General features: G+C 33.3%; 1 protein-coding gene across 7 annotated transcripts in view; it reads left to right on the forward strand.

Moving 5' to 3' along the window:
- Positions 1-15,312, forward strand: part of LOC125064616 (leucine-rich repeat flightless-interacting protein 2) — a 33,387-nt gene that overhangs the window by 16,369 nt on the left and 1,706 nt on the right. For 3 of the 7 annotated variants that reach the window (XM_047671762.1, XM_047671761.1, XM_047671760.1), the window contains 4 exons: positions 13,791-13,917; positions 14,301-14,437; positions 14,739-14,885; positions 14,992-15,247. In XM_047671762.1, coding sequence (XP_047527718.1) covers positions 13,791-13,917; positions 14,301-14,437; positions 14,739-14,885; positions 14,992-15,247 — 667 coding nt within the window. Of the gene's footprint in view, positions 1-1,511; positions 2,496-3,208; positions 3,311-13,790; positions 13,918-14,300; positions 14,438-14,738; positions 14,886-14,991; positions 15,248-15,312 lie in introns of those variants that run through there. The other 4 variants (XM_047671758.1, XM_047671756.1, XM_047671759.1 and 1 more) reach the window with 4 other exon arrangements.

The raw sequence follows: 15,312 nt of genomic DNA on the forward strand, positions 1-15,312 counted from the left end.
GCTAAAACAAAATCTAGAGCAAGAGACTTCAAAAATTCTAATAAACCTTTAATGAAAAGTTATATACGTCTATAATTTCATTGTTCGTAATAAAACTTCCTCACTGATTACCTGACTGATTGATCTATGAACGTCGAGGTCGAAACGCTTAAACTAGGAAATTTAAATTTGTAAATTACACATGCATGAACCCTGAGTAGGGTTACTTTTTGCGCTTGTCTGGCACGACCTTGGCGCTTAATAATAAATTAATTAACTTGCGCTTTTATATTCTACATTTCCGGCAACACAAATATTGCTGTCTTCTTCTCCAAAATTTCCAATCAATGACCAAAGAATGAAAAAAGAGAAATCAGTGTTTAATCGTAATGATGATAACGCTGTCCTAACGGATTTCGGTTGCGGCGGCCTATCACATTTCCTCAGCACCTATTGCAGTGCACTATCGAAGCCCTCACTTTCATAATCCGATGGAACGATAATTTCGACAAGACCGGAATGACTTCAGGCGCTGGGTTAACATTGTTATGTCCTTTTCGAGGCACGGGAGTGTGCACACTTCCAACTTACAAACTTTGGGCTGTTATTGAGATTTTTTCTACAGAAAAGCCCAATATCTTTTTATCGGCTCGATCTGGCGATTGAATCTAGGACCTCGAAGTCTGCGGCCTTATAACTATCCACAAGACCAACAGGCAGCCAAGTGTTTAATTCAACATCCTCTTAAACAGCATTTGTAAGTAAACTATAGTAACTAATATTGACTCTTTACTTATCTTCATTTATTTTCAAACTATGCCATCTTCCATTTAATTATCATTTTCTAGCATACTGGTTTATTTATTAAAGTTAACTGTGTTTGTCTCCACGAAACGCTTAAAGACAGTATATTTTTTTGGTTTCTATAAAGGTAATAAATCTCCAGGAGCTTTGTATTGTCAAACAATATCGCATGCAGTTCATGTGACACGCGTCCTATTGTATACATTTATATGATAAATAGTTTGTTAATGTGATAATATTTAACGCGTTACTGGTATTGCATATAATATGGACAGGGTATTTCCTCGACCATAAAGGTCTAAGCACACTATAACAATGGACTATTAATCACCGCACGCAAAAGCCGAGGGCGGGAAATGCTTGTGTCGTCTGCGAGCGGAATGATTCACCTGGTTAAGCCTTTAAATTAGCCGCTGGTTATAGAACATAAGCGTAGCGATATGTGATAACTAAATTCGATTACTTATTTATATTTTTACTTTATAGATATTTTCGAACATATATAAATTTTATATTTTTAACAAAAATAATTAGTTAATATCTAACACCGAACTTTTTCGCCGATCAGGGTCGAGCAGAGTAATTATTTTATAAATATAAATGTAGCAATTAAGAATTTTTTCAATAATTTTTAGTAATTTGTCGGTCTCATAATTATATTAACTTTATTAGTTGGATATTTTGTAAAAAAGTGAACCCTTATATCAAATATGCTCGCTTCCGCTTCCGTTGAGTATTAGGATTAAGTTGCAGTTAACGGTGCGATTACGAAAGCGATAGCGCAAAGATGGTCGCGGTAACATACGGGTTGCTTACAAATGACACTGACAGTCTATCACCGACGCGGCCTCAAGCGCACGTGTCTCTGCTCCCAGCAAACATACGTGTTGCTAACGATAGTATATTAAAAGTATTTTATTAAATTATTTATCATACGGAGATGTGTAAAGAAACCGGCTGGTGCTTATAAACATATGTGATTGTGACGTGACGTGAAAATAATTTAACTATTGTTATCAACAACAGAAATGTTATTGTTTTATGAAACAAAGAATGTGTAACCCAAGGAGTGACTCTCGTATAAGTGGATAATATTGATAAGATAAAATTATATTTATCACGTTCGTAGTTACGAAGTGCAGCGCAAGAGTGCTGTGCAAAAATTGCGTCCTTCCTTTCCATTTAAGTGCCACTAACGATATTTAAACGTACGCAGTACTTTGTGAATAATGCCACATGATAGATTCGCTGAAGAGCTTAAACTAAAATGCGTATTAAAGAAAACACTTGAATGAAATAAGAAAAAAAGTTTTACTATGACACTGACCATGGGTGAGCGGTCTGACCAAGCAATATCAGAGAACAGCGACGAGGAGAGTGGTGAGGCCTTCACTGATGGAGATTTTGAAGATTCAGATGATGAGACGGTTATTGAACGTAGTGCGTCTAGTAAAACGTCACATATCCCCCTCAATGAAACCGTGAATTCCGATATCAAAATTAACAACACGATCGATGAAACAGATGACATTTTAGAGGAACACATTAATGGTCATAAAGAGAAGCTGAACGGCTCTGACGACGATGATATTAAAAATGTAAATACAAGTAGCCACAGCAACGGTGATAATTCATTAGAAGATTTGCATACAGATTCGCAGAGCGATAGCAATGGATCTATCGTTGGAATCCTCGGAGATCAACAAAGTCACGTATGTAATGAGATTAAATTATACTTGTTTTCTGCTTAAGGTATATAACCTTAGAATAACTGTGACCCATTATAAATGTTGTCTTATCCATTTATACAATTAATACAAAAATATCAAAAGAAGCGTTTCCTTGTAAGTCTTTCCTTTCTTAAAACACAAATTGAAAAAACCATCTTGAGTCATATATATATGGAATTTCTTAGGACTTATTCTTAACGGGTACATTAATATCAGATTGTGGATAGCGAATAAATAAGGCAAGGTTTTTATTATCTTATCTGAAATTTTCTATGCCAACTTGGACACGGGAGGCCAGTCTAATACTATTATCTTAGGTGAAGTGTTTGCCTTATTCATAAGCAGGTGTCTAATTTTGTGTCTCCGTTTACGTAAGGCCTTAAGAATTTGCCTTTTGTCAGGTGCCTCTAGCGTCGGTTAAGGTTACAGATACTTCGTGTCTGTGTAATTTGAATGTCACGTTTCATGGAATATTAAATCTTAGAGTTTGGACATTATATTGTGCTGTTAGAATATGTTGGCGTATTCGTATTATCCTGAACTGACTGTGTTTGTAGTTTTTTTTTTCATATATATATAATAAAGTTTTGTTATTCTTGATCTTAGTTATGTAAAGTAATATAAATATAGATTATGACAAACAAACAATTAAACATAGTATTGTTGGATGGCAGTCCATTTGTTGCGACAGCTGCTTACACTTGTGTTGAATGTGAATCGCGACCTTCGCTAGAATATTCGTCATGTCAACCCCGGAGCTCGTTATTCGGATTACGGCTCGATTGATTCTGCTCTATGTAAGTAATTTGCAAGCATCCAGTTTCGTCCGTTATGTTGTCATGTATCGTCTAATATTATAGAATAATTCTTATTTTTTTATATTCGTTATCTTGAGTGAATCAGCTCATTCCATGCATATATAATTTATTAACCATAATAAAGCTATAAATATTTTAATCAGAATTTGTTCAGCAGAATTAATAAGAGTTTTTAAATATAAAAAAAGAATGAAATTGAATAATTTAAATATTTAACTTTTTAACATGTTAATATAATTGCGATGAGGTTAATAAACCGAATTGACATGTTATCGTAAGGGACTGTGTCGTCATAAATTATTGGCATTTAGGATCGAATTGACGATTCCTGATGTTTTTTACATTCTATATTCTCGACAGAGAATTAAACATTTTATTTATCTTCACTGTGATGTTTCCTAGCACTATTGGATATGCATAGGAATCCAAAGGTAGCGAAGATATCGTCAATCAGCATGCTCGTTAATTTTAAATACGAATCAATCGAATTTTGGAGAACATGCTCTCATATTATGACATAAAAAATAAAGTGATATATAAGTTTATTCTATGACTTCAATTGAGTGAAAGATCAACTCGTGCCAGAAGGTAACTTTTCGTTTAGTCGTTTTATTATTAAAAATGAATTTAAATTGATACTAATTTAAATACAATTTTAATAATATAGTTGTGCTTCAGTACGTGTAATTTCCTATAAGTATTATTTACTAGCCTAAACGATATGTCATAAAATGTTCGAACTACATCGAAATATATATGAGAATGTAGTATTACCGTTTATCTCGTAACTCGAGAAACTGTTAATTAATCTAAATAACTTGTAACATAACATGAGTGTTGCAAGTAATAGTTAACACGGCATTTCTGTTGCGGCGACTTGTTTACGTTTTTGTATACAGCAGTAACGACACTGACTCAGGAGAATTGACTCTAAACTATTATTAAAGAATAAGGTTGATACATTGATTGATTGATAATGGGATCTTCAATTTAATATTGGCATCATCTGTTTTATTCAGTTTCGTTTCTCTCTTATAATATTCGATAATTGTTAACCTTTACGTATTAATGTATTACTATGTAGTAGTATTATTATTATTATGTAGTATTTTTTATATACGTGAAGCTCGTTCGAGCCTCCTTATGTTTGAGCTGGTATTCAAACTCATTCGTTCTTTTTGGTTTTAACAGTAACGCGAGACGTCGCTTTGCGGTCAAATAATATGTTGTTGGTGTGTCTTTTATTGACACACATTTAACGACATCAAAAGTAAATAACTATCGCTTATCAAAACATGTTTGTTCATTAAATTGTGCTGTTGTTGTCTTCTTCACTGTTTAAAAATGTGACACCCAAAACAGTGTAATATTTTTCAATCAAATACTTTGGTAGGATTTCACTTTTATTAATATCAAGATTTGATTCTACTTTTAATAATGTAATTTTTCATTATTAAAGATACGTTGCGACAAAACTAACATAATTGATAAATTGATTTGAGAACAAACTAAGTGGGTTTGAAGTTTTGAACGGTATAATTAAAAACGCTATATCATAGTACTCGTGAATTTCGTAAAATATAGTTACTGATCAATGAATAACCATTGCAATACTTGAAATAGTACATTAAGTAAATAATACTCATTTATTACATAATATTTATTAACATCAATGTGGGCGAACTCCAACCGCAGACCTAGGAGTAGTATTGAAATGGAATATGAAAATTTTATATTAACGATTTATAATATTGACTTAGTTATTGAAATCGTCTATAAATAGTTTAATATGGTATTGAGAAAAACCTTATTGCTTGTGTGCTATTCATTTGATTATTATACTTCTTTATCACGTGATGAGGCGGTACGTTCACTTGACTGAATTTGCAAAATAGTACATCATTTCGTTTCCATACGTACTCCATAACAGATTAACTTATTTTGATTAAGCTGTAATAAAGTACAACTTATACACACGTAGATCTATTTAACAAAAATAATGTACTTTCAAGCGATATATTGTGTGATCTTAGGTCAGTAATATTGGCACAAAACGAAGGACCTACATTTGGCAGCATATTCGTAAAGCAAGGCATACTTTGGTAATCTTATATTAATATCAAAGATTCTCGTATTTTGATCGTCCAGGTACCACTTACTTATCGATACTTAGTATTATTCTGTTCCGGGTTGAAGGGTGAGTAAGTCAATGTAACCACAGGCACAAGGGACATATCTTGGTCTCCAAGGTTAGTGGCGCTTTATCGATGTAAGGGATTGGTAATGTTTTTTATAGCGCCAAAGTCTTTAAGTGGTGATCACTTTCCATCAGGTGGCCCATTTGTTGACGAACAAACATACGTATAGTATAAAACACATCTTATATAATGTAAAAGGTTTAACATACGCCTTCAATATTTTATTTTTCACGATCATATTATAAGTGATACATGTATGGACGCTCGTTATGTGTTAACTTGTCTCTATGTTTGTTAAATGATGACTAATGAGCTTAAAACGCCGCTCAAGTCTTGTGATATTTGTATTCGATTCAATAACTTGTTATTTGACTTAATAACGATGTATGTATATAAGAAACACTAAGTGCTATGTATCTTGTAAACTAGTACTTTTGATGTATTTGGTTTTCAAACTATTAAGCTTTAAGAATTTTATAACAGAAGGATAATTATTGATTTGATTAATATATATTTATTTACCAAATACACGTTCTAACAATGTTATCTTCTTAAATCACTTGAATTTCATATTACTAATATATAGAACATTGTAGGTTTTTAATAAAGTAGGTAATAATGGAATATGCTCCAAACCTTTTCCTCAAAGGGAGAGGAGGCCTTTATCCCAGCAGTGGGACATTTACGGGCTGCTAATGTAATGTAAAAAAGGTAATAATGTTCGTCGGTAATAAAGCTATATGATTAAAATATTTAGGAGAGTTTAGACACTCGCGCTGAGTTACCGTATTGCGTGCCTTCACCTTTCTTTGTGCCAAGTTATTCAAATGATTTATTAATAACTAACGGTGCATGGAACTTTTCTTACTTAAATATTGTGATATTTTATTAAATTTTATAACATATTGAATGTAATGCGTTCTGAGAATTGAATACGATACACAATCAATGGTCACATTTTCCGCTTCGAAACAGATTGCTTAAACTTTCGAGATATGTGTAAGCATTTGTAAATATACATTAAGTGACTAATATGATAGATACGTGTATATAACAAGTTACTGATAAAGTATACGAAATGAAAGTTATTTAAAATGATAAATAATATTAAGTAATATATAATATAAATAAATAACAATAATGTACTTGATATAATTTTGGTTTTGACAATAGTTTCTAAATTTGCCGATTGCAAATAAATGTTGGTACAGGCGACCACTTATCTCGCGTTACTGTTATAGGATTATTTACCTTTTACGTGATATAATTTTCAATGTACTTACTAAGCTCCCCGTGCCGGCTTCGTATGAATGAGTAACTCTATATAAAACTCTATATAAAATTTTATATCGTAATACAGTATACCTAACTCTAATGGTTGACGCAGCGAAGGCCAATAGATATCTTTGACAATCGTCTCATGAATCGCTCCGTCCATTGGTGAAGACCTTATGCAAATATGTTCGATATTATTTTAGTTTATTACGTTTTGACAGAGAGACAGACACAGCTGTTCCGGACGGCACGGCGTTAATTAAAATTTTAGAATTCGCCCTCGTAATCCTCAGTAAAGATATAACCTTTCCAATAAATGGTATACCAAACGCGAAGGTTTTTTTTTTCAAAATGTACATCCTGAGATTAGCGCCTAAAAACAAACATACAGATTCTTCAATTTTTATAATAATAGTAGATTATTAAAAAACGATTTTATATCAGAGAGCCGAGATGGCCCAATGATTAGGACACGTGCATCTTAACCAATAATTGCGGGTTCAAACCCAGGCACGAACTACTGAATTTTCGTGTGCTTAATTTGTGTTTATAATTCATCTCGTGCACGGCGGTGATGAACCTGCATGTGTGTAACTTCGATTGGAGCAGCGTGGTGAAATATGTTCCAAACCTTGTTCTCAAAGGGAGAGAAGGCCTTAGCCCAGCTGTGGGAAATTTACAGGCTGTTAATGAAAAATGTGTGTAATAATAATGTAAAATTGTATATCAATTTTGCTATAATTTTATATAATAATTCTGATTAAATACGACTATGAGACAATCCAATAAGCAAATACTATTGGAAACCAAGCATCTATTTACTTATAATTTAAATAAAGGATCAACCCTAACTATGTATTATCACGTTGTTAATTAGCTTTGTGTTATTATACAAACTATCTTGTTTACGAAATATATAATTGTATTCGATTTAGAATATTATAACCACACTATTAGTATTATCTTATGATAATAGTTACTTATTGGGACCTTGCAAAACAAATATGAGTACATAAAGCAGTTGAAGTTTATAGAACTAGGAGATATGAGAAGGTGTATTCATAGAAAAGTCTATATTGTTGCAAACAATAATAAGTCAGTTGGATTTTCTAAAATTATTGCACACATAAATAAGTTACATAGGTAATAATAAAAACACACTTTTTGAAATTAGTATACAAAGGCGACTTATCATAAGACATAAGGCGATCGTTCAGTTAATGGCGATTGACAGTTAAGTACACATAATACAAATATAAACATATTTATATCTATGTGATACATAATTCAACAAATAATTACATTACATACACCCAGATACATCGTTCTATATAACAATAGATAAATCTTATTTTGTCACTGGATATATATTTTGTTCATTACGATACATGTTAAACTAAAATTATATTATTTTTTGGAATGTGTGTTAAGTAGAGTTATTATTTTTCAATTTTTGTACAACAAATTCTTCATAACTGTAAATGTACCGCTATTTAATTTGCGCTGACAAAAATACAAACATTTATATTTTAAAAAGTAACATTCGATTTGTTCATCTCAACGATTGTTTCACGTGCACGAGTCAATCTTTGCAAAAACTTGTTCTTTAATAACGACATTTAGAACGGTCATAAATTAAATATTTTACGATATATAGTCATATTTTATAACGTCATATGTTTGATTTTTATGACGAATTATTTTTTTTTAAATTATACTCACACCGATTGGGATTATCGTCCTTTAACTGGAACACCTTCATTCGTCCTTGTGGACCAGTCTCAGCTGATCTCTTATCATGCAGCATTCGACTACGCGCGTATTTTTTACCGTATTTTCTCTCTGTTTCCACTTATGTAGGTCGACAATATTTTTAAATATTACGTGATCGGTTTTTATTATGCCCTTAATGTGATATATATGTTTTTTCTGAAATATTTTAATATACCTATAGAACAGAAATATTTTTTTTTATGTACTTGTGTTTTAGATATAGTGAACATTTAGATAACTAGATAAAGTATTCGATATGATTAACAAAACACGTATTTTGAATAAATATTTTTGGTATCGCTTTTCGACTCCCAGGCATAACTATCAAAAATCACTCATGATATTATATTTGTAGTATGTTGCTTTTCTGTAGCATATAATTCACGACGAAGACTCTCCTTGGATTGGTTAAACATTTAATTTAAACGAAATGAGACCAATCCAATCATAGCTATGCTATTGCAACTGAAATTCATTCGTTTTTACATGTTTAACACGGTGAAAACTCAGCACAACAGACGCCTAGAATGATGAAAATATGTAATTGACATTTTAAGCGAGTAGTTAATTTGGAATGCCTAAAGAACCAAAACACTTGTATTTTTAATGTTCAGTAAAATCTTATATATAAAAAAATAAAATATTTTATGTCGTGTTGATGAAATAACCATGAACGTAATATTCTATCGTCTATGCATGATTTCGCAACGATCGAAACCCGTTTACTTCGAAACGATTATAAAATTAAATGCATTCGTCTGATTCTAAAATGTTTTAATTAATTACCAAATATGATTTTAAATTCTATTAATGTTTAAATAAATAGATAACGTTAACATTAACGTTAAATTTATGTATTATATTACGTGGCAAACAAATCAGTAGGTATCATGGGTCTGGATAAAAAATAACGTAAATGCAGTAAACTGACAAAAAATTATGCTCGTCTTTCCCATTATCTTAATATGACAAATGTGACCCCAATTCAAATCATTTATTTTGATTTATTTGCTAGGTCTAAGACTATATGTACCCATGGTTGTCGTAATGTTGAGCAACGATACAGGACGTAACGTTACGTCTGCTATAAATAAAATCGTATTATCAATCAAAGGTTTGACCTGATACTATTGAATACATTTTAACGCGTCGAAAAAAAATATCCACGTGATTTGTAATAACATTAAATGTAATACATCTTAAAAAGTAAAAAACAACTTGGTAATGAATTTTACAATGATAGTAGACGTTATGAACGTAAGTATTCGCTAAGTTCGTCAACGTGGGGGAATAACGCGAGACCTTGAAACCCTAATCTGAAAATGATGTCATCGTACCCCGTTCGAGCGCCGGCATTGGCTTACGCTTGACCATATGTGCTGGTGAATACATGCATAATGCCGGTTTCACACACTGAGTATTACAAGACGTTTAGGAACGTCAAAATAATATTAAGCTAATATAAAAGTGTAAATGGCGAACGATGACGATGTTACAATACGAATACTTAAGTTCAACAAAAACCAAAATACACGTACAAAAAAAGACCGTAATTTTTTGTCTCATAAGTAACACGAAAGCATTAAAAAGTTTTGTAAGAACTTGGCGTGCAGATAACTATTAGTTTTTTAACAAAGTCCAACGATATATTTTATTTATTAAATTGGATGAATATTAGGCAGTAATAATCATATTATTCTTATTTTCGTCCACAAAGCCAGAAACAGCAGCTCTTAAGAATTTAGAGTAGAATATTGGAATGAAACCAAATAATATACTTTATTGAAGGCTCTTACATAAACTTTTAAATGAGAGCTGCCAGTTCGGCTTGTCTATTATCTTAAATGGGCCAATGTATGATAATACGTGTATATAACACTTTGTTGTTTAAGTAGTAGATCCTTATGCAAACCGGACAAAAACCATGTGATTATTTTTCCTTGATAATATAATTCACCCTGGCGGTCAAGGAGATCGTCGTGAGGTAAACTGCACGTACTGCATGCAAGTCACACTTGTATATCGATCGCTCAGCAGTAGAGAAGTTGGATTAGTTCCAAACATTCTTATGAGGATATCTCAACAGTGGGACATTTACAGACAGCATTATTTTTTTACAAGGAAAGTCGTAAACCTCTGTTATACGTTGTGTAATTAATTGTTTAAAATAATACTTTGCCAACGTCTATTGTCTATGGAAGATGTTGATTTGCCAATAGTTTACCCGTTTGAACGACTGTGGTCCTGCTATAAATAAAATGTTTGATATAATAAAATCACTCTCATTACGTACGTTTCATGTTGAATCCTATTGTCAGATATATATTTTTAAATTAATCGTACCACCTAGCACCATTTCAATTGTTTTTTTTTTTACGACGATTACCTACTATTAAGTAAATATTCGAACAATTAAAATTACGTAGTAATCTATACTGAACACGTAAATATAGTTGTATAATCAGTTCATACCTTGTCCGATCATGCATGATGCAGCAACATCCGTAGCCCTATGTAACAGTGTTACTAGCACGTAACCTTTATATCAAACAGGTCATTATCTTTACGTTGTTTTTCCAAATTTTGAAGCCTGTTTTAAAAGTCCGGTTCATAATAAAATATGTGTTCATTTGTTTAATTTTTGCATTGAAAGTCGGTTTTAAATGTCAGGTGAATTATTTTATTATTGGCAACATTTTCGATAGACATTTTATTCACATCAAAAAATCAAAATATACTTTATCCAAGTAGACTTTTACAAGCACTTTTGAATCGTCATTTAATAAACTATTTAAAGTAAAGCTACCACCGGTTCGGAATGTAGATTCTACCGAGAAGAACCGGCAAGAAACTCAGTAGTTACTCATTTTCAAATTCTAAAAATACGGTCATGTTAGTTAAATACAATTATATATGTATGTTATGTCTCCTGCCTAGAAGTCAACAAGCACTAACTCCACACTTTTTTAACATCTATATAATCTTGTATCGAATAATATGCCTTCTTTGCCAATGTATTTTTTTTCATCATGCAGTATTAAACCATTATTCCCTTTACTCACTCAGTCAAAATTTTAAATATAATAATAATCATTATTGGTAATTTGGGCCTGTAGCATATAAACGTCAAATATTTTTAAATTTGACAGTTGATACACATAGCACTGCATGGCATGTCCGACCCTATGTCATAATAAAAATATATATTCTTATATAATAGATTACTATTAATAGTCGAGTTGTTTATATCTGACTCCGACTCTCGACACGGGATATCCTAGTCGTCATCAGGTTAGTCGGTGAATATAAATCACTATTAAAATACGACCAGTCCCCCAACCTCGTCTGCGTTTATTTTGAATTGAGAAACAGTTTCTTCAGAATTTACCTAAGAGACAAGCTATTACTACTCATGGCTGAATATATTTTTACAGGTATCTTGTCCATGTTTAATATTCTTTTCAACGATGATCGATATACGGTTTTATTGGTCAGATAACTTTTTGACTGACATTTTGCCCGGTGTTAGAGATTTTATAGGGCCGTCTTAAAAAATCAATTATTAATAACGTATTATATGGATAAGGGGACAGTACAATCTTAGAAACTAGATAAAATTTAATTGACACTTTTCGAAGTGATATGTTAATTGTTGATCATGATGAAGTGATATGTTGACATGATAAATCTAATAATACCATATCGAATATTTCCATTCCTTTTTCTGTAAATTAAATCAATAATCGCTAAGTGACTTTGTCTGGGTCCGCTTGTCAGTTTGCCTGCCTTCCCGAAATATATTAATTTCTATCTTCTTTTACGAGGAGCTTGTTTTAAAGACGATAATTAAGTCATTTACTGAAAACGTATGAATAATTGATTTAGTGTATTTATTGTAGGTATTTGAGACAATAACAATTTTATCTCGTGCTTTATGTTAGCTATCGTGTGGCTGGTTTCCCGAGTTATCGGTTAATCGCTCTCCACATTAACCTGATTTCATATCGTCGTTTCCAATACAATACATTTTATAACAAAACAAATGGATTTACAATAAATTCATTTGGGCTAAAATATCACATTTAGAGTCCAAAGCTTGACGTACTTGACGGTCAACGACATCGATATAGGAAATGGATCCATATGGTCCTTGTGCACAGAATCCCTAAACACAGGCAGAGTCACACGCACTGAAAATTACTTATAACTCAATAGTACTTGGAACAATTTGTCAGTCAACACCAACCGTAATTTTGAATCGGACTGCAATATTTTATATATTTGTAGTTGTTTATTCCGCCACAGATGTTATTTTTAAAGGCAAAATATCATGTACCAAGAAAACTTCGCTATCTGATTCCGATTTTTTTGTGTATAGGACCACCTTTTAAAGGAAACGCGAACTTCTAGTGAACGCATCCTTAAACCCGTATGCTTAGTTGTTCAAGTCCTTTCTTTTATATTATGATTATGTTTATTTTTTACTGGGAAATAAGCATACTTTAAAATGTTAAAAATAGAATATACAAAAGACTACTAATACTTAAAATCAATAAAGATTATATAATAATTTGTCAATTTATTTGTAGATAGCTGAAGCTCAAGAAAAAAACTATAACTATAATTTATATCATAATATATTTTTTTATTTAAAGAAATTCATATTACGGACCTTGTGATGAATATTATATATAAACCACTTTTTGTATTGTAATTCTTGGTACTCTAACAATGAGAACTATTTTATTTTCTAAAATCTATTTGCCATTGTTTCACTACAGGTTAATTATTATATTTAAAACTAACAACCTAAATCACCTATTGTATGAATAGACGAGTTTCTTAACCTTGAATAAAACATGTTAAGTGTGACTTAGTTGTGTTGTGATTCACTTTTATTTTCCATGGAGGAGTATTCATTTCACTCTGATCGTAGGCGCGAGTATACGCAATCATATGGAACTGGAAACTTACTTTTTAAAGCAAGCTTTGAGATACATAAGATTCATTAGTCTCAATAATCAAGTAGTTTGTTTTCCAAATGAGTGGTTATTTGGTACACGGAACCGCAATCCTCGGATAACAGATAGAATTCCATATAATATAAAAAAAGTATATAAGCGCTTAGTTTTTTGATAGGCCCCATTAGTATCACGCGATACGATCATTTTCTTAATTATAATATTATAATGGTGACGTATTTATCGTTGCAGGCGGAACAACGGCTGGCAGCACGACGCGCGGCGCGGGCGGAGGCGCGAGAGATACGTATGAGGGAGCTGGAGCGACAGCAGCGCGAGCAGGAGGACCATGCCGACAAGGCGTATGATATGTACGCAGGTGAGAAGAGATCTACGCTACACTGCATGCGATAACTTCATTTAAGCTTTATTTCTTGGAAAACATTAAACATTGAATCTTGATTTAACAAGGTTTTTTTTTTATGCAAATGTGTGTTTCGGAGAACACAGTAGAACAAGTGCTACCGAGGAGAATCGACAACTAACTTAATAGTTATTCTTTTCTAACAGACGTATACATGTCATCATTATATAAAATTAAATTAAATCAACTCGCAGCTCTCATTTGTTTTATCTTTAAAGTGTTATATTCCATATTTATTTATGGTTTTTTTAACATGTGTTTTCAGTTTATTTATTGATTAATGTAAATAATAAAAAATAAACAATTTCTGACTTCTGAGACAATGCACCTCATTACAGGCGTAGTACTGCCTATTACAGAGACAGTGGGTCGGCGGACGGGCAGTCGGCTAGCGGCCATGAGTCCGAGCGTGCTGCACTCGCCGAGACGAAGTTCGGAGGACTCGGACGATGTGCTCAGCATCAAGGACCTCAGGGTGAGTAGGGGTCAATGATAACATAACAGATTTAAAATATCATGTGTCAAAATTGTGTAATTTATAAGCATACAAACTGTATTTTTTCTTTAACATAATTGGCATATTTTTCTTCCATTTTCAGTTTATTACCATGACTGAATTTGACTCAGTATGAGACCAATATGAAACCAAAACATATAGTTTAAAAGCGATACAGTTTATAATTTTGTTAATCGCAAATAAAAAATTAATGGATAACAAACTTTGCCTAGCAAATATAATTACGAATATCATTAACAATTAATTGAATTAATTCCAGCATGAGCTAAAGGAAGTCGAGGAAAAGTTTCGCAAAGCGATGATCTTAAACGCTCAGCTGGACAACGACAAGGCGGCGCTCGGCTACCAGCTCGAGCTGCTCAAGGACCGGATAGAGGAGCTGCAGGAGGAGTACGCGCAACTCCAGGTACGGTAGACAACATCACTCGTAGAAATGGAACGCACGGCGATAAAATCTTTCGTACGACATACGACAGTATGACATTTTAACAACGCCGACCTTCCAACGACAGCGCGAACACAAAGAGAAGTGCTCGAGTCACGAGCGGCTGAAGCGCGAGCACGCGTCGCTGGAGCGCGAGGTGGTGCTGGCGCGGGACGCCGTGCGCGCGCGGGACGCGGCGGCGGCGGCGGCGGGGCGCGCCTTCGTGGAGGCGGCCGCCGCGCCCGACGCGCTCGCCGGCGAGCCGTGCGGCAGCGTGCCGCCGCTCGCGCTCGTGTCGCACCACTCGCAGCAGCTGCTCGACGACGCCGGCGAGGGCACGCTCGGTAACTAGCCCCACCTCGTCGATGTCACGCCGCGATCACTCCGGCGCTCAGCGTTGCCGTATATA

The sequence above is a fragment of the Vanessa atalanta genome, chromosome 6 (assembly GCF_905147765.1).
Source record: "Vanessa atalanta chromosome 6, ilVanAtal1.2, whole genome shotgun sequence".
NCBI classification, from domain to species: Eukaryota; Metazoa; Arthropoda; class Insecta; order Lepidoptera; family Nymphalidae; genus Vanessa; species Vanessa atalanta.